This window comes from Lithobates pipiens, unplaced genomic scaffold, assembly GCF_037356315.1.
Source record: "Lithobates pipiens isolate NorthernLeopardFrog02 unplaced genomic scaffold, aLitPip1_a1.2 Scaffold_16, whole genome shotgun sequence".
NCBI classification, from domain to species: domain Eukaryota; kingdom Metazoa; phylum Chordata; class Amphibia; order Anura; family Ranidae; genus Lithobates; species Lithobates pipiens.
Genome location: NW_027507748.1, coordinates 149,905,216 through 149,925,983, shown reverse-complemented (window position 1 = coordinate 149,925,983; position 20,768 = coordinate 149,905,216). Strand labels below are relative to the sequence as shown.

At 44.1% G+C, this 20,768-nt stretch overlaps 1 protein-coding gene across 1 annotated transcript; it reads left to right on the top strand.

The window, feature by feature from the left end:
• Positions 1–477: 477 nt before the first annotated feature.
• On the top strand, positions 478–15,829 carry NSUN5 (NOP2/Sun RNA methyltransferase 5). Its single transcript, XM_077480609.1, has 10 exons — positions 478–663; positions 750–872; positions 2,469–2,640; positions 4,349–4,457; positions 6,330–6,477; positions 6,564–6,679; positions 11,105–11,283; positions 13,394–13,604; positions 13,694–13,840; positions 15,108–15,829. The coding sequence occupies exons 1-10, from the start codon at positions 571–573 to the stop codon at positions 15,289–15,291; spliced, it is 1,482 nt and encodes a 493-aa protein (XP_077336735.1). The 5' UTR covers positions 478–570; the 3' UTR covers positions 15,292–15,829.
• Positions 15,830–20,768: the final 4,939 nt, after the last annotated feature.

Sequence of the window (20,768 nt, the reverse complement as noted above, 5' to 3'; positions counted from 1 at the left end):
CATTGAAGCTCGGGGATAAGGATGAGGACACTGAACATTGAAGCACGGGGATAAGGATGGACACTGAACATTGAAGCATGGGGATAGGGATGAGGACACTGAACATTGAAGCATGTAGCTCAGGATAGGCACTACAAGTCCCAGCAATGCAAAACCTACTAGGTAACAAGGGAAGTATTAGTGTTGTAACGAACACTTCCGTAACATTATGTGATGGTTACGCTGAACTGTATTGCCGAAACTATGTTGGAACGCACGGCGCAAGTGTTTGGAACGCATCGCGCATGCGCAGTACGCAACAACGTGGCCCGTGTTTGTGTTGTGTGTAACATCACTTCCGTAACATTATGTGATGGTTTCGCTGAACTGTATTGCCGAAACTATGTTGGAACGCACGGCGCGAGCGTTTGGAACGCATCGCGCATGCGCAGTACGCAACAACGTCACTTCCGCACCATCCTGTGATAGGCAGCAAACTGTGACACTACACCGGCTAGGTGTCGTAAATCGTATGCAGTGAATAGCCCCAGAGAGGCGGAAGTGAAAACACGTGTGTTGGTCGGAGCGGCTATGGCTCTATACCAGACGGCGGCGGGGATCTTGGACAGGTTGGGGCGGAAAGAAGGAGCTGTGAAAAGCTTAGTGTATGACAGCGGCTACAAGGTGCCCCCTTCTCACCCTCCGTCATTGTGTACACACCTACGGCACATGGCAGCGATCATTAACCCCTTGTTTTCCTTGTCATCCAGAATGTCCGCCAGCTGTACGCTCTACTGTGTGAGACTCTGCGCTTCTCTTCTGTGCTGGAAGACGTCATCGCCAGCTCACAGCTACTGCGGGGGAACAAGAAGCTGCCCTTCAACCTGGCCAAAGTGAGTAGGATGGCGCCCCCTGCAGGCTGGGCTGTCATCAGTAGAAGTATGAGCTACCATGGGGGAAAGTCAGTAAAGTGATAATACGTGTGTAGCCCAGTGGTGGCCCATCCATACGTGGCGCAGGGGTGCTGCCCCCTTATCTACATGCGGGATGCATAAATTCCAATGGGGGTTTTTTTTTTTCTTTGAAGCATGTGATTAGAGCCATCAACTCTAATAGGCTTCAAAAAAGGGTGGGCTCACCCGTGTGTGTGTGTGAAAATAGCAAATGAATATTCGCTATTGTCACACTGATTCTCCTCCTGGCCAATCAGGAAGCAGGTCATGAGACCGGTCACCGAATGGCTGAAAAGAGAGGCGATCCAATTGGTTGCCTAGGAGGAGGGAGGGGAAGCCCAGAGCCACCGCAACCTAGATGGTTAAGTGCAGGGTCTGTGACCTGACCTGACTCTAGTTGCCACCTCATCACTTTATAACCAAACACAGATTAATTACACAGGTTATGAGACTAATTTAATGCAGATAAGACACCAAGTGAATCTGTGTTCGGTTTTAAAGGGGTGAGGTGGCAAGCCTACCTGATCCGACCGACTGGGGGTGGGGTTGGCTGTGGGTGCACTGTTTGCCCTCCTCCAAAAAAATATACCACCAGCTGCCTGCTGGTGTGGTCCATTTTTAACCCTCCCCTGGCTTCCCTTTTTGAAGTAGTTCTGAATGCCTGAGGGGTGGGAAGGATTGATCATGTGAATGTTGCATTGACGGCTTGGGCTTTGTGCTGGGAGAACACAATTCGCTGCAGCACGATGTTAAAGGGGGTGTTTTTCCAGCTTAATTCATCAAGGTGAAAAAACTTTTGCCAGTCAATGGGGGCCCCCCCCCCATTTTACTAACCTGAGCCCTGGAATTTCCAACGGCTAGAACACACTGTTCCTCTGCCCACAGCCATTGGCTCCTGCTGCTGTCAATCAAATCCAATGACGCAGGGCTGGGTCTGGCATTCGGTTCTATGGATGCAAATGCTGGAATCGGGAGCGTGCCCCCCCTCCCGATCTGATCTGGGGGGACCTGAGAAATCGAGGATCGGGCCACTCTGTGCAAAGCGAGTTGCACAGTGGAGGTATCACATCTGAATCACAGGACTGCACTTACTTTTGCCCTCCTGTGACCCCAGAGTCAGTTGATAACAGCCTATTGCCTGTAGTCAACTGATGTCAGAGGCACTTCAAGCTCTGAAAGGATCCTGTCAAAGTTGTGGAGATCCACCCAGCTGCCTGATTGGCAGCCTGCCCTGCCTCTCAGCACACAGCTAACGGCTGGAGCCAGCTGAATTTCCCTCTCCTCTGCCCAGCACTCTAGGGAGCGCTCGAAGAAAGCAATGGTGGCAGACAGTCACTGCTGTCTACTCCATGCAGACCGAGAACTGAGCTGTCGGTGGACATGGTATTGCTCAGTTCTCAGTCTTGGAGGCAACAAGGGACAGCTGCAGCATGGCGGTGAGTATGGATTTATTTATTTTTCAAAGTCCACACTTCTTTTAAAGTGTGCATGCTTACCAGATAATCGGTCAGCTCACTGTGTGTCCTTCTGTCTTAGGTTCTAGTGTATGATTTGCTGTTTGGCAAAGGTTTGCAATGTGGAGGACGCTGGAAAGCAACCATTCTCACTCACCGTGCCCGGTTACAAGCTGAACTCGCAAAGTTAAAAGTCAAGAAGAAGGTCAGCAGCAATCGAGACTTGTTGACTTCCATGGGTGGCGTAGCTGATGGTATGTAGGAATCGGTGATCATTCCCTATTTATTTATTTTTTTCAGGGCTCCTAGGGGCCAGGAAAGTCGGAATACTGCACCATGCAATGTACACACTGAGGAAAGCAATGCAAGTTCTAATAATTAAAGCGGAACTAATGACAGACGCCTACCTTAAGCTCTGCACATACAAGCCAAATGTGAGGCGGCATTGGTTGGTTCAAAAGAAACTGGCCCACACTTGGCTCTTGTGTACTGCAGCCGTTGTGACAGAAACTGGCCGTTCGACTAGCTTCTGTTGAAGAGACATGACTTAAAAAAGGTCTGCCAGCACTGACCAGTGTTCTGGCTTGGGGGGGGGGGGGGGGGTCCATTTCCCTGTCAGAACACAAGAACAGCAGGGGAGATTGTTGTACTAGCATTGGATTGTTGATACAGCCACTCCGACCTAACCTGTTCTTTTTTTTTTTTCCATTCAGCATGCTGGGTTGAATGGGGAAAAAAAAAATGGCACAGGATGACGTTGCTCCTATGCATGCAAGGAGTGTGGGTCATCTTGGTAAAGAGATCTATACAATTTTTTTTTTTTTTTTTTTTTGGTTTGTTTCTTTTAACACCAGGTTAATCACTTACTGACCACCCACCACAGATGTACTGCGGCAAGGTGGCTCGGCTGCGCAAATCGCCGTACCGGTACGAAGATTCATGCACTAGCTTTTGTGGGTGCACGTGCACCGATTGGCTCCCCCCACTAGCTAATCGGTGGGACCGTCGGACTCAATGTTTACCAGCTGCCTGCGATTGTTCCCTGCAGAAACAGAATGGGGATCTGCTGAAGTAAACAAGGCAGATCTCCGTTCTGTCAGGGGATGACCCTTAGATCTGTCTTCCTGCTAAGACGCTTAGATCTGTGTGTTTCCCCAGTCCCCTGTACAGTTAGAAAACGCAAACCGGGAACACATTTAACCCCTGGTGTTGACTCTTTCCCTGACAGTGTCATTGGTACAATAACCTTGCATATTTTTAGTACTGATCACTGTAATGTCACTGGTTCCCAAAAAAGTGTCAAATGTCAGTTTGTCCGATCTGTCAGCCGCAATGTCGCAGTCCCACTAAAAATCACTGATCAACATTACTAGTAAAAAATACCACAAATCTATCCCCTATTTTGTAGACACTAACTTTTGTGCGCAAACCAATCAATATACGGTTATTGAGATTTTTTTTTTTTTAACCAAAAATATATGTAGATGAATAAGTGTGTGTGTGTATATTTGGGCGGCACAGTGGTGTAGTGGTTAGCACTCTCGTCTAGCAGTAAGAAGGTTCACTGGTTTGAATCCCAACCACGACACTACCTGCCTGGAGTTTGCATGTTCTCACAAAGACATGCAGGTAGGTTAATTGGCTTCTGTCCAAAATTGACCCTAGTATATGAATGGGGATTGTGGGCTCCTTGAGGGTAGGGACCGATGTGAGTGTGCAATGTACAAGGATAGGGACAATTGTAGACACTCACTCAGGTTGAACTGGATGGACTGTAGTCTTTATTCAGCCTTACTAACTATGTAAGAATCACATGACCGTGCAATTGTCCAGTTAAAGTAACGCAGTACTGTATCACAAAAAAATGGCCTGGTGATTAAGGGGTAAATCCGTCTGGGGCTGAAGTGGTTAAGAAGTATTACTTCTTGCTTCATATCTTTTGTTCTCTTCTCTACCTGTTAGGACCAGCCTTGCCACGATATGTACGTGTGAACACACTGAAGACCTCCATGAATGACATCATCTCTTATTTCAAACGTCAGGGATATACTTACCTGGGAAAGGCACGAAGGTAAGTTCTCATGTAGCATTGATGGTTGTGTGTTTTTTTTTTTTTTTTTTTTTTTTTTTTTTTTTTTTTTTTTTTTTGGGGGGGGGGGGGAATCATAATCGCAACCCCAATTCCAAAAGAGTTGAGACTCTCTGTAAAATCTACATAAGAACATAATGCAGTGATTTGCAAATCTCATAAACCCTAATTTTATAAACATCAAATGTTTAAACTGAGAAAATGTTAGTTTTAAGAAAAAAAGTAAGTTCTCCCCCTCTGCTCTGAGAAGAGGGCTGTGACTGACAGTCAGCGTCTTTCTTGCCTCATATCGGATTCTAACTACTCAACAGTCCTGGGTCGTCTTTGTCATATTTTTCACTTAAAAATGCACCAAATTTTTCACTTTGGTGAAAGGTCTGCAGGCAGGCCAGTTAAAGGAGCTTTGACCCAGAGAAGACGGGGACGTTTCTGAATTCTGTTCAGATAAGGTTTCTCGTGATAGAGCTTTACAGACAGTAATTTTTGGAAGTATTCCTAAATCATGCAGTGATGTCCACTAAAGAATCATCCTTTTTTTTTTTTTTTTTTTTTTTTTTATTGCAGTGCTTTCTAAGGGCCCTTGCGCACAGATTTCTTCAGAACGTTTTGATGTTCTGTAGATGATAATTTAAAGTCTTTGCAATTTTATGTTGAACATTATTCTGAAATCGTTTTACAATTTTTAAATGCAGCTTTTCACAAATTGGTGAAATTCTTTACAAAGACCAGACCACTTTTTGCGATTCAGCACTGCGTCGCTTTAACTGACAATTGCGCGGTCATGCGACGTGGCTCCCAAACAAAATTGACTTTTTTTTTTTTTTTTTTCCCCAAATAGAGCTTTCTTTTGGTGGTATTTGATCGCCCCTGCGGTTTTTATTTTTTGCGCTGTAAACAAAAATGGAGACAATTTAAAAAACAATGCTTTTTTTTTCTCAACTCTTTGTTATAATAAATATCCCACAAAAATATATAAAAAAAACGAAAACATTTTTTTTCCCTCAGTTTAGGCCGATATACATATTTTTGGTAAAAAAAATTGCAATAAGTGATTATTGGTTTGCGCAAAAGTTATAGCGTTTACAAAATAGGGGTTGTTTTATGGCATTTTTATTATTTTATTTATTTTTTTGTGACTGCGACATCAGACATTTTTGGGACCATTGTCATTTATACAGCAATCCCTGCTATATAAATGCAGTGATTCCTGTGTAAATGACACTGGCAGTTAAGGGGTTAACCAGTGGGTGGCAGTGTAGGGGTTGAGTGTTCCTAGGGGTGTGTTACTAACTGTTGGGGGCTGGGCTTTCATTTAGTGACCACTGATCTCTGCTCCAATCACATGGAGCAGTGATCAGCGTCACTAGTTGCTAGGCAGAACGGTCAGATGCTGTTTACAACGGCATCTCTCCGTTCAGCTGCCCCATGAGACGATCGTGGGTATGCCCGTGGCGATCGAGTCTACGGGACCCGCGACCGGACTCATGGGGGTCCCGACCAGCACACGAGCGTGCCGGTGGCGGCACGCTTGCGATGGCAGGGCGGCATTAGAGATTGGACGTACCTGTATGCCTGTCCGTGCCATTCTGCCGACGTACATCGGCGTGCGCAGGTCGGGAACTGGTTAATGTTGATTGCCACAAACCTGGACAATTCCAACTTGCTTCACCTTCTCACCATTAGGAAGACCATGGGAGCTTGAAGGGGCAGGGCCAAATGCAATTTATACAGGGAAAAACTAAGTTTTTCTGACATGTACACATGGTTAACAATTAAATTTGTAAATACTGTCACATTATATTTCAAAAACGATCTTCTCCTTCTCATTTTTGTAATTAATTTGCGTTTGTTCAGTATAGAAGAAATTGTTCAATTTGCACAGAAGCCTGGTAAGAGATTTCTCCAAGATTCCCACATTCCCGATCTATTGGTTTTTTCTCCAAACACGGATTTCCATAAAGACTCATTGTATACAGCTGGGCATCTCATACTACAGGACAAGGTGAGAATAATCTCTAGGAATGGTGTAATGTCTCTCACAAGACCTAGGTGTTGTCAATGTGTGCTCATTTTACTTTATTTTTGTAGGCTAGTTGTCTCCCAGCATTACTTCTGGCCCCTCCTGTTGGGGCCCATGTTATTGATGCCTGCGCTGCTCCCGGAAACAAGACAAGCCAGCTGGCTGCTATAATACAAAACAAGGGGTATGTGTGTCTGAGGATGATGTGCATGGCATAATACTCCTTGAGTGATCTACTAGTGTATATGCTGTTATTTGACAAGCACAACATAATCCAATTTGTAGCCATAAGAAGATCGAAAAGTGCAATTTGTTATGACTTATCACAGTATGCATTCTAAGAGCTCTTTATCAAGTGCTGTTTGCTTCATAACTGCCCAGTTAATGGAATGCTAAAATATGGCATGTGTAAGAGAGTACAGTGGTGTGAAAAAGTGTTTGCCCCCTTCCTCATTTCCTGTTCCTTTGCATGTTTGTCACACTTAAGTGTTTCGGAACATCAAACCAATTTTAACAATAGTCAAGGACAACACAAGTAAACACAAAATGCAATTTGTAAATGAAGGTGTTTATTATTAAAGGTGAAAAAAAATCCAAACCATCATGGCCCTGTGTGAAAAAGTGATTGCCCCCCTTGTTAAAACATGCTATAACTGTGGTTGTCCACACCTGAGTTCAATTTCTATAGCCACACCCAGGCCTGACTATTGCCACACCTGTTCACAATCAAGGCATCACTTAAATAGGAGCTGCTTGACACAGTAAGGTCCACCAGAAGATCCTTAAAAGCTACACATCATGCCGAGACCCAAAGAAATTCAGGAACAATTGAGAAAGAAAGTAATTGAGATCTATCAGTCTGGAAAGGGTTATAAAGCCATTTCCAAAGCTTTGGGAATCCAGCGAACCACAGTGAGAGCCATTATCCACAAATGGCGAAGACATGGAACAGTGGTGAACCTTCCCAGGAGTGGCCGCCCGCCCAAAATTACCCCAAGAGCGCAGCGACGACTCATCCAAGAGGTCACAAAAGACCCCACAACAACGTCCAAGAAACTGCAGGCCTCACTTGCCTCAGTTAAGGTCAGCGTTCATGCCTCCACCATCAGGAAAAGACTGGGCAAAAATGGCCTGCATGGCAGAGTTCCAAGGAGAAAACCACTGCTGAGCAAAAAGAACATCAAAGCTCGTCTCAATTTCTCCACAACACATCTTGATGATCCCCAAGACTTTTGGGACAACATTCTGTGGACCGATGAGACAAAAGTGGAACGCTTTGGAAGGTGTGTGTCCAAGTATATCTGGCGTAGAAGGAACAGTGCATTTCATAAAAAGAACATTATACCAACAGTAAAATATGGTGGTGGTAGTGTGATGGTCTGGGGCTGTTTTGCTGCTTCAGGACCTGGAAGACTTGCCGTGATAAAAGGAACTATGAATTCTGCTGTCTACCAAGAGATCCTGAAGGAGAATGTCCGACCATCTGTTCGTGTACTCAAGCCGAAACGAACTTGGGTTCTGCAGCAGGACAATGATCCTAAACACACCAGCAAGTCCACCACCGAATGGCTGAAGAAAAACAAAATGAAGACTTTGGAGTGGCCTAGCCAAAGTCCTGACCTGAATCCTATTGAGATGTTGTGGTATGACCTTAAAAAGGCCGTTCATGCTTGAAAACCCTCTAATGTAACTGAATTAGGACAATTCTGCAAAGATGAGTGGGCCAAAATTCCTCCAGGACGCTGTAAAAGCCTCATTGCACGTTATCGCAAACGCTTGGTTGCAGTTGTTGCTGCTAAGGGTGGCCCAACCAGTTATTAGGTTTAGGGGGCAATCACTTTTTCACACAGGGACATGATGGTTTGGATTTTTTTTCACCTTTTTAATAAACACCTTCATTTACAAATTGCATTTTGTGTTTACTTGTGTTGTCCTTGACTATTGTTTAAATTGGTTTGATGTTCCGAAACACTTAAGTGTGACAAACATGCAAAGGAACAGGAAATGAGGAAGGGGGCAAACACTTTTTCACACCACTGTACCTACAAGCTTTTTTTTTTTTTTTTTTTTTTTTTTTAAGGTGTGAGGCAGGGGGATAGTTTTACCGCAGCCCACACCCTGGTTGCTTCTGTGAAGGAGGTTTTTTGCGACGCAACCGTTTGTTACAGAGTTCCTAGATCTCTTAGGGCTATTTCACAAGGGTGATCAAACAGGTTTTACGGACCACCAGCCTAAATGCTGATGCAACTGGGCAGTGTAGTACACATGCTGCAGCAAATCTAACTCAGGTTGCAGAGCTAGACATGCGGCACCCTGTCAAACTTGCTCATTGGTCAGTAGGACTAAGCAGCAACCATGAGCCAGCCACTTGGCTCGTGGTTGCTGCCTAGTATTTCAATACAAAATACCCCAAAGGATTTACAAGGAAAAAAAGGCATTCAGGATCACCCACTAAATGCCTGCCAGGTCACTTTCATTGAAAATGAATATTAAAATGATTAGCAAACCTGAAGAGCAAGGTGGTTGAAATTAATTATAAATCTCATCTTTGGGTTTGTTCCCCCCCCCCCCCCAATGGGCTAATTCCAATGATGGGGTCAGCATGATTGACCAGAGGTCACCTTAAGACCCCATTCACTCCTGAGAATAGCATTTTCATGCAGAAAGTTGTGCGTTTTTGCCGCGATTTTGTACAGGTCAAAAGGTCATTTAAAAAGCAGAAAAATGCCCAGATCTGCCAAAAAAAGTTCCAGAGCTTGTTTGAGCTTCAGGCGTCTGAGTGGAGATGTGAACCATCTCCACATAGAGAGCTACAAAAGCTCAGGTGGGAATGTGGGACGTCAGTTTTTCTGCAAGGGCACAAAAAACAATTGTTCTCTATATGCCCTGTTCACACCAAAACACTGGCATCACATGTAGATTCTTTGTGCACAGGAATCTTAAACATGTATGCAGTTTTCTGCAGGGGGAAAAAAACTGACATGACATCAACATTGGTATAAATAGGGCACAAAATTGACCTGCATGAAAACTGATGTCTCTGCAAGTGAAATCTGCCCAGTTTTCCTATCAGTTCCCAACAGTTTTTATGCACAAATTATGTGAACAAACCCTTATTGTGTGTGGTGGTTTTTCATTGAATGTAATCCCTGTATATTTTATTTGCATCAAATGCTCAGTTTGAAGTGCCAGAATTGGTGATGGGTTTACTGGGTTAGAATAAATTTTTTGTTGGTATGCCTTCAGCATGCTAAGAGGGTAACATTTTCTGGTTATATTTGAAGATTTACTAATAGACACATTTTCTTTTATAGTGGATTTTTGTCCCGCACAGGCAAGCAGATACAAATTGACAGGAAAAGAGAATGAACTACCACAGCGCCATGGTAGTTAATTGAAAACTTAAAGCCGACAGCCGCAAAGGCTGCCGCACCTTGTAGCTTTCCATTAACGGAACACTAGTGAGTGACAGCTTGCGGGGGGTAGAAGATCCCCTGCTAGCTGTCAGATTAATTTCACCTTTTACAGATAACCTCTGTAAGGTGAGCTTACACATGTACACCCCCCCCCCCCCAAGCCCCCCGGTCCTGCTGAACTGTACTGTGGTAATCTCTGGTTCTGAGCCCTGGTATATCCACGTCAGGAGCCCGGGGCTTAGAAATTCTCTGATATGAATGTCCAAAAGGTCCCTCGTCAGGGGAGCATTTTTCAGCAATCAGCAGCCGCATAGCCCATCCTGTCAGCTATGCAGAAGACGCGAGGATGGAGAGAGGATTTCTAAGCCCCGGACTTCTGACGTAAATGTACCGGGGCTTAAAACCAGAGATTGCGGCGGGACTAGGGGGGAGGGGCAAAGAGGGGGACCTTTTTAAGTTCACCTTAAAGCTTTTTCTGTAAAGGTGAACTTACAATTTTAAAGCGGAACTAAACCCACTGAATTGAATTGTTTTTCTGAAAACATATCTTGAATGATAACTGTAAGGGTCCATGCACACTAGACAGCTGAAAAAAATGCCAGAACTTCTGGCAGAAAAAGCAGCATCAAAAAAGCTCATAGTGGCTCATGCTGAACAACAGTTTGCGAGTTTATGGGCATTTACTTTTACAAGTGTTTTTTCACAAGTTTCCCCCTCTGCTCAGTTTTCACTATAATCAATGTACACTTAAACACAGAATGCTCCTAAATTCAGCGTTTACATGTGTCAAGCGATTGTTCTGTCCGAAAGCTAACACAAAAAAAAGTGATTCTGTTTGAAACCGCTCCTTTGCAAATATGCCTGTAAATGTGGCTAATGGGCTAACATAGAGCTGCTTATACAGGCTGAAGGAAAAAAAACAAAAAAAGGCTAAAGTCTGTACAAGCGGCATTTATTTTTATACCCAGTGTGCATGGAGTTTGAGTTGTTATTGTGCCTATGTTGCCTCTCAGCTGAACTGTTGAGCCATCAAATGACTAGTATCAGAACCTCTCATATGTGCAGCAGCATGGATAGAGATTATATATAATTTGTGTGTGTATATGCGCCACACTGTCATATTGGAGGAGATACAGCCTTATTAATATAACTGTCTGATTTTTTTTTTTTTTTTTTTTTTTTTTTTTTTTAAGAAAAGTTTTTGCATTTGACCTGGATACAAAGCGTTTAGCCACAATGAGCACGCTCCTACTACGGGCTGGGATCACTTGTCAAGAGCTGGCCAACCAAGACTTTCTTACTGTCAGTCCAGATGATCCAAAATATCAGAAAGTCAGTCACATTTTAGTGGACCCATCGTGCAGCGGGTCAGGTAAAAAAATATTGACCACCTTGGAGTAATCTCTTTCAAGTGCGCACTTGGAAATGCAAGCAGAGCCTGTCTCTTAACTAAAGTTGTTTGGTAATAGGGTGCACAGTATATGTGATCGCTGAATGTTTGAAAGAAGAGTGTGAGAAAGATAGAGCTTCTGACCCAGCTATGGATGAGGAGTTTGTGTAATAAATGCACATGGGGGTGGGGGGGCCCTAATAGTCTGTTAATCTGGATGACAGTGTTTTGGGTTGAAGTTATTGTTGAGGGGGTTAATATAGCAGCCAAAGCAGTTGGATTATTAGTGCAAGGTTAAAATTTTGTGGAGTGCTTTTGTGACCCAACTCTAATGTTCACGTAGTGCTGGGTAGTAATTGTTAGGCCCCTTCCACATGGGGCAAACTCTGCCAGCTTAGCGAAGAATCTTTCCGCAGAGCAGGCTTATGCAGAGTGGACACACACAGTCCGCTCGTTTCTATGGACTGCCTGTCAGTTTACACCCGACTGCCATCCGATCTCCTAGACATATGGAGGAACAGGTCCTCCTCCATCTGTGATTATTGGATGTCACATGTCTGTTTTCAGGTGGACCCCATCTGAAAGCCCATGTGAAAGGGGCCTTACAGTGGGAAGAACTAGACTCAGACCGTACTCCACTTTTGAGTGTTTTATTTACGAGGAAATTTATTTTAAAGTGTTACTAAACCTACTACAGTAAAATCAGTCTGTATGTGCAGTAAAGCATGCTTGTTATACTCACTGTGGCACTTAAGGTGTTAATCCTCCACATTGTATAAAAAGACAGTTTGATTCTATTTTCTCTGATCCTGCCCTTTTACTTTCCCCAATCTATGTCCTAATAAGACCGAGCCTTTGAAGTTAATCTGCACACGCTCTGTTTGATGTGTATTACTAGAGTGATATTTATTTTTTTCTTGGGAGGCTGCTCGTGATCAGCACAGGGCCAATTGGCACTGTTCAGACAGAGGATCAGGGGCCCTGCAGCCTCATAGGACAGTCAGAGTAGAATGAAAACTCCTCCTACAAGCTTTAACCAGATGCTGATACAAGACTGCTATAAAGAAAAAAAACCTTCAGATGCTGATAACGACCGGTTCACGCAAATGTATTGTGAGCGCAGCTGAACCGTGCTGCTGTCTGATGGCATGGGATTGAATGCTGAAATCCTATAGATAGTGTGGGTTTAGACAGCGCTCAGAAGCTGGACTCAAGTATTGGATGGTAGCTGCAATAAACCGCATGTGCTCTTAAAGAATTGCTGGTACTTTTAATGATAAAAAAAACACAGTACAATAGTTGCATGGTTATGTCAACGTTGCCACATAGGCTGTGGAGCTAACTGGGGCACTGATGGGTTGAAAAGTTAGACCAGAAGGATTCAATGCTGGGATGCCAACCTGAAATGCCACAATGTTGGCTGGATCAGTGTATGGGAAGCCGGGCCCTCCAGCAATCAAAGATGGTATCACTGACACTGGCAAAGTGACTGTATCCAGGAGGAGATGCCGTGGTGAGCGGCAGGAGGAAGGCGTCACGAGGTCCGAACTGGAAGTGACGTGTCCAGGGAAGCGGACACTGCCAGCGTGGAGCACAAACGTCCCTGTTGCTGTGACTACCGGTTTCGTGCACGTGAGGTTTGTCAATTCCTGTTGTATTTGTTTTTATTTTTATAATTGAAGTACCAGCAATTCTTTAAGCGCATATGTGGGTTATTGCAGCCACCATCCAATACTTGAGTCCAGCTTCTGAGCGCTCTCTAAATGCACACGATCTACAAAGAATGCTATATACTGTTGCTGAGGAAAGGTATTTAGCATGTTCTGTGTACTGTGGTAGACCAGATATAGTGAATGCAGGGTCCTGGGTTTAGTAAATTTTACTATTTAATTTTTTTTCTCTTTACTGAACATATTTGTGTAAAAATAGAACATGTTCTAGCTTAAACCTAAAAAGGCTGCTCAGTTGAGTGTTTTTTTGTTTATTTTATTTTTTTCTTACAGGGAACAATGCTTTTGTCCTATATGATTACAGCAAGGCAATGAACAGGGTGCAGTTATCACTAACTAACGTTTCACTTTGTGTTTTTTAGGCATGCCAGACCGTATGAGGATGCTCAGTGAGAAGGCAGGATCAGAGACGAGTGAGAGACTTCAAGCCTTGTCAGCGTTTCAGAGACGAGCTCTATCCCACGCTCTAAGCTTCTCCTCTGTGCAAACTGTAGTGTACTCTACCTGCTCTGTACACCAGCAGGAGAATGAAGATGTGGTCAAAAACATTCTAGAACAATACACAGATTTTAGGTACAGCATGGGCCCTTGTGTAGGTACATGTTCATCCTATACTTTTGTGTACTTGATTTGTATAAACGTTATTTTTGTAAATTTTCCAGGCTGGTAAAGGCACTTCCGTCATGGCCAGTACGAGGACAGAACACATTTCCAGGATCAGATAGTTGCCTCCGTGCCTCTTTTACAGAAACGCTCACCAATGGCTTTTTTGTTGCGTTGTTTCAGCGCAAGGCCGAAGGTAGCAGAAGGTAAAGACATTAGGTTTCCCCTTTGTTTGGTGACTATATTGTATGCAAAGCAGTTTAATTAAAATGGCTGGACTTCTCTTTTTGGGGGGCGGGAAACCAAGACCTAGTTAAAGAATGTAGATCGTAACAGATTTTCAGTATGGTGTTTCAAGGAATCGTGGTATGTAACTAAAATTAGCTTGGATAAGCTGGCATAGTGATGATTTTACCATGCTAAAAATGCAGTCCCTTTAAATCCTATGGGACGTTTCACACCACTGCGCTGCGGGTGGAGTGTGTCCTGAAAAGTCTTGTGTGCTGCATCTTTGGTGCAAAACCGCATCAAAAACATGTTTCACAAGTGCATGCCAGATAATAGGCACCCAAAAAACGCACCTGAAACACGCGTTTTTGCAGGGTTTTTAACGGAGCAGTATGAAGGCAGCCTTATACCATTGGTTGTCTGGGCCATTATGATGAACTAAGGTCTATAGTTCTTGCTAAATAAACCTGTGGCCTTCACCAAAAGTGTGGAAGTGGTTACCATTTACCTAGGAGAGTACTGCAAATAAGTCCTGGCTTATGAGTAGGGGGATTTATTTTTTATAATTTAAACTATTAGGGATTAGAGGTGTCTTTCAAACGCACCCATTCTGTTTCCAAGTGTTCCCATTTCAGAACTGGCAAGATTTGGGGATATTATGAACAATTTAAAACTGTGTTTTATTGGACAACAAGTGCAGAATAGGACTGGAACAAAGAATGATTTGGGGGGGGGGGGGGGGAGGATAGGAGTGGTAAAAGGTGTGTGTGTGTGTGTGTGTGTGTGTGGTGGGTATGAGGAGGGGGCAGGGTGCACAGGAGTAGAGAAGGTCTTTTCCCTTCAGGCAGCAGAAGTGTGCATGGTGACAAGTAGTACAGTGTACACAATGCATCTGGAGAAAGTAAAGGAACTTGAGCACCAGAAAACTTTTTTTTTTTTTTTTTTTTTTTAAACCTATTCCTTTTAATTGTGGAGACGGTCTCTCTTTATGAATTTGGAGCTCTGTTGGTCTTGGTCCCCTGATGCCTCCTCTGTGTCCATTAAATACAGATCGGCTATAGAGGAGCCACCAAGAACCCAGGGATGTTATGAGACAGAAGGTACAGTGTGTGGGGGGGGGGGGGGTGTCAGGGTTGTATCAACTGTAAACACAGCCACATGTAGAAGGCAGTAACATTTATTATTTAAAGGAAATGTCTGTATGCATTATAATTTTATTTTTTGTAACTGTTTTTCTGCTGACAGCTCTGTCGTGTGTGGAGAACAGAGGGATTTTGACACTGCAGCAAAAGAGAGACCGAGTAGTAAGCCTGAAGAGACATCAAACCGGATACGGGTCACGTTAAAAAGGAAAGCAAATAAAATGGCAAATCTTAAGTCCACCACTAAGAAATCACGTAAAAAGAAGCGCAAGATTAAAGACTCTTAATGTTAAAACCATGTTTCTAACAAGCGACAATGATCACTTGCAATTAGCTGCATTGGAACATTCTTAACATTTCTGATGTGCTTCCTGTTTTTTTTTTTTTTTCCTTGTTGCTGCTATCTGCAGCTGAAAATAGTACACTGTGTTTACCTGAAGTTATGCGCAGCTAGCTGCAATAAATTGGTCCTGGACGCAGTAAAATATATTTTTTCTAACTGCACCAAACCCCATGTAAAGAAACCGTTGCTAAATGCAGTTTGTGAATGGGGCCATAGTAAAGCATTGTCTGAGTTTAGCTGCAGTAGAGAACCTGATCTATCCGCCCATTTGAAAGGATAAAAAATACTTTTGCTAAACAAGGGTGTTTTTTTTTTTCCTCTTCATATTCCTTCTGGTAAGTCAAGCATTAGTGCTCATGTTGGGTTTCTTGATTTTAATATTTAGCTAATATGTTGCATGGTAATGCAGAAGTGAATGCATATGAAAACAGTGTTCAAACCACACGTGAGGTAGCGATGCGACCATTAAAGCAATCATTCTAGCCCTCCTCTGTAACTCAAAACATGTAAACATTTTTAAAGAGTTGCCTATGGTGACTTTAGTACTGAAGTTTGGCACCATTCCACACGCGTGTGCAATTTTGAAGCGTGACATGTTGGGTATCTATTTACTCAGTGTAACTTAATCTTCAATTATGCAAAACGTTGGTCTAACTTTGTTTTAAAGCACAAAAATTTTTATTTTATTTTTTTACAAAAAAGTTGCAAAAATGACCGCCATTGTATTCTCTAGGGTATTTTGCTTAACCACTTGAGACCCGCACTACGTCTATTGACGTCATGGGGTTTCGGTGGTTATATCTAAATGATGCCTGAGGCCGCAGACATAATTCAGATATTGCCGTTTTCAGCCGGCGATTCCCTACACCATGAGAACAATCATAGCGGCTGTTCCGCCGCTTGATCGTTCTTGCGGGAGGGGACGCCCGCCACCCTCTGGTGCTTCTACCGACTCACCGTTTCCATCGGTGAGTCGGTCACAGGATCCGCCGGCCCCAGCAAGTAATCGTAGAGATTTCCGGCGGACTAGATTGTCCCCGGAGTCTCTGTGATCGTTCGGAGGCCGGGCGTGATGTTATGACGTCACTCCCGGCCTCGGTATTCAAATTAACGGCCTTGATCTGCCTAGGAAGCCATGATCGTGTTTTTTTTTTTTTTTTTTTTTTTTTTTAATATTCTTCCCAGCCTAGAGGTGAGATATGGGGTCTTTTTGACCCCATATTTCACTGTAAATGGGTCCGATCGTGCCATATTCCTATTACAATGGATGTTTACATTCCTTGTAATAGGAATAAAAGTCATCAATTTATTTTTTTATTTTTAGTTTTACACTTAACAATAAAAAAAAAAATATATATATTTTTTTTAAAGCGCCCCTGTCCCAGTGAGCTCGCACACAGAAGTGAACTCATACGTAAGTCCCGCCCACATATGAAAACGGTGTTCAAACCACACATGTGAGGTATCGCCGCGAATGTTAGAGCGAGAGCAATAATTCTAGCCCTAGACCTCCTCTATAACCCAAAATATGTAACCAGTAAAAAAAATTTAAAGCGTCGCCTATGGGGATTTTTAAATACCAAAGTTTGGCGCCATTCCACGAGCGCGTGCAATTTTGAAGCGTGACATGTTGGGTATCTATTTACTCGGCATATCCTCCTCTTTCACATTATGCAAAATAACTGGGCTAACTTTACTGGTGTTTTTTTTTTTTTTTTTTCTGAAAAAAACGTGTTCGAAAAATTGCTGCGCAAATACTGTGCGAGATAAAAAGTTGCAATGACCGCCATTGTATTCTCTAGGGTCTTTGCTAAAAAAAAAAAAAAAAAATATATATATATATATATATATATATATATATATATATATATATATATATATATATATATATGTATGTATGTATGGTTCTATGTAATTTTCTAGCAAAAATAGGAATTTTACATGTAGGAGAGAAATGTCTGAATTGGCCTGGGTCCGAAGTGGTTAAAAAGGAAAAAAAAAAAAAAAAAAAAAAGTTGAGGTTCCATGTAATTTTCTAGCAAAAAAGATGATTTTTTTTTTTTTACATGTAGGAGAGAAATGTCAGAATTGGCCTGGGTGGCAAGTAGTTAAATAGATTTGTATTATGGTAACATTAATAAGTGTATTTAAATCCCAAAATGTTTTCAAAGCAGAACTCCAGAACAAAAATAGAGTAGAGGGATTTTGGTGGTTTACGGACTCAATTCCTCTAGTCTAAAAGCATAAAGGATCTTTTTAAGGCCCAATCAGCAGAAAATCTGATGTGTGTATGGGGCTTTACACATTCTTTTTGACTAGGATGTTTAACAGACTAAAGCCTTTAACCACAAAATCCTGCACCTATGCACAGAGACAACATGCTAGAGGCCTGATCAATTACCTTCTCCGGAACAGACAGACACACACACACACACACACAAACACACACACAAAAAAAAAAAAAGCAACACTTGCACAGCATCGCCCAGGGGCAGTCCTACTGGCTATAACCCTTCACACAGCAGCTCAGTTCATCAAAAGCAGTACAAACAAATAGGCAGGGTGGGTGCCATGTCTGTCAATGAACTTCAGTGAAAACGCTTTTAGGGTGAGTACAAAAATCCTATTTTCTTTCATGCATTTATTGAAAGACCCAGCATCTTCATCTTGACCTTGGGTGTAGTGTCAAAGAAACAAGGGGTGGTAACAGCAAGAAAATAACTCTACCCATAAACACCCAGAGCTCCTCAACGGAGGAATTGCAACCTTAAACAGCTGCCTGCAAAACCTTGCAGCCAAAGACGCTCACGCCAACCTTGTAAAATTTAGTGAACGGAGGACCAGGTCGCCGCCTTACATACCTGGGAAACAGACACTTGAGGTCAGAAAGCCCAAGAGGCACCAATTGCCCTGGTATAATGTGCTGTGACAGGAAAGGGAGGCACCCACCCCCTTATGGCATAAGCCTGAACCACAATCTGTCTGATCCACTAAGAAATGGCAGCTGATGAGACCGCCAGTACTTCTTCAGACAAGCCACCAATACAAACAGCAAGTCCGACCTCCGTAAAGGAGCTGTAGCAGACAAAATACACCCAGACCATGTCTAAGGAATGCAAAACCACCTCTTTGGGGTGTGATGGCCGAGGCCATAAGGACGGAAGCAATGACCTCATTTAAATGAAAGGCCAAAACAACCTTTGGCAGAAACTAAGGCTGTGGACGCAGCACTGCTTTATCCTTGTGGAGGACTAAGTAGGGAGACTTGCAAGACATGGCTGCCAGCTCAGAAACCCTCCTGGCAGATGAAATAGCCACTAGAAAGACTACTTTCTGAGAGTGTGTCAATAAGGGGATCTCCCTAATGTTTTCAAATGGTGGTTTCTGAAGCACTGAGAGCACCAGATTCAAATCCCATGGAGATAGCGCCGGTTGAACCAGAGGGGCCATATGTCGAACCCCCTGAACAAACGTACTCACCAATGAATGAGTCGCCAAAGAAGGGGGGGGGGGGGGGAAATGGGTGGTGTGAAAGAGGGAGGAGTAGTAAAAAAAAAAAAACAGCCAAAGCCGATATCTGCCCCTTGATGGTGCTTAAGGCAAGTTTCTGATCCATTCCTCGCTGTAAAAACAGCAGGATCCTGGAACTAGAGTATGTGCACGGACGCCACCCCATCTCCTCACATATGGAGATGTAGGCCTTCCACGTATGATGATAAATCTTCCGAGAAGATGACTTCCATTCCCTCAGCATAGGGGAGATTACCGAATCAGACAGACCTCGGCCCCTTAGCACCTGACTTACAGCAGCCATGCCGTTAAAGCCAGCGACAGTAAAGCAGGATGAACTATTGGACCTTGCAACAGAAGGTCCTCTCACATCGGCAAGGAAAATCTGCCACCATTCGTACTATGACGGCATACTACGGCCACCAAGGCCAATCCGAACTACCGGCTTCCCCTTAACCTCCACTCTGCAAAGCAGACTGGTAGAAAAGTTTAAGGGGAGGGGGGGGGGGGAATGCATAAATCAGCCCATAATGCCGCCATGAAGCCACCAACGCATCTGCCGCAGAATCCTTTGACCTGACCACAAACCTGTATCTTCCAATTGAGTCGAGAAGCCAGGGGATCCACATCTGGTGTGCCCCACCTTAGGCAAAGGAGCCGAAATACATCTGGATGTAGCGACCCTGCTCCTTGGTCCAGCATCTGACAACTTAGGTAGTCGGCTTACCAGTTTTCTGCACCAGGAATGTACATGGCTGACAGAACCGGCACGCGACGCTCTACAACCTCCAGTGCTGCAGCTGAGCCCCTTGTTCCTCGATGGTTGGAATACCATGACCGGATGCCCCTGCAGCCTCTGTGACCATGTGGAGGGGTGGCGTCCGCGATCACAGTCCAGTCCAATGAAGAGGAAGGAACGACTTCCCGGCCCAAAAGGGCCGGCAATGACAGCCACCAGAGCAGGGAATCCCTGACTAGCTGGTTCACCCAAATTTGACAATCCAGGGACAACGGATTAGATTTGTCCCATTTGGACAGGATCTCCTTTTGCAAGACTCGAGTGTGGAATTGAGCATACGGTACCGCTTCGAAAGCGGCTACCATGAGACTCAGGACTCGCATGCAAAAACCGTGAGGACCACCTGCAGGACACCAACAACTTCACCGCAGCTTGAAGAATCTGCAGCTTGTCCAAAGGGAGGAAGACTCTACTCTGCCGAGTCCAGAAGCAGGCACTCCAGGCATCGAGTCGGCACCAACACCGACCTCTGTAGGTTCAGTACCCAAACTCCTGAAGAGTTTTCATAGTGATTGCGACATCCTTCGTTAATTCTGAGGCGGAAGCTGCTCTCAGGAGGTCGTCCAGGTAACCCGCTATTGCGATCCCTCGCTGCATTAGCGAAGCCAAAAAATTGGGGCTAGCACATTGGTGAAGACCCTCGCTGCCGGACGCCAGGCCAAAAAGGGAGAGCTACAAATTGGTAGTGCTTTTCCCCACCCGCAAGTCGCAGCCCCCTCTGATTCTTAATGCATATGGAGATATGCAAGTATGCGTCCTTGATGTCCAGGGATGCCAGAAAATCCCCCTGATGATGGAGTGCAGCGACCACTGAGCGAACCAATTTCACCCTTTGTACCATCACAAAGCTGTTGAGGGCCTTGAGGTCCAGGACTGGATGGACCCCGTCCTTCTTTGGCACTACAGATTGGAGTAGAATCCCTGAAACCTTTTCAGTGTTGGTACAGGTACTATCACCCCCTGCAACAGCAGGTCCTGTACTGCCCCGAACAGGGCTTCCCGAGCCGGAAGATGAAGGTTAAGAGGGGGAAAAAAAATAAAAATCTGTTTGGCGGACAAGAAACAAACTCTTTTCCTGACAGACTCCATGGCAGCCTACGTATGGGTTAACC

What these genes read in the sequence shown, in the direction of transcription:
- NSUN5 (XM_077480609.1), top strand. Translation starts at nt 571, where the DNA reads ATGGCTCTATACCAGACGGCGGCGGGGATCTTGGACAGGTTGGGGCGG. An exon ending in TGTATGACAGCGGCTACAAG is followed by an intron (nt 664 to 749) that starts GTGCCCCCTTCT and finishes CTTGTCATCCAG; the next exon opens with AATGTCCGCCAGCTGTACGC. An exon ending in GCTATAATACAAAACAAGGG is followed by an intron (nt 6,680 to 11,104) that starts GTATGTGTGTCT and finishes TTTTTTTTTAAG; the next exon opens with AAAAGTTTTTGCATTTGACC.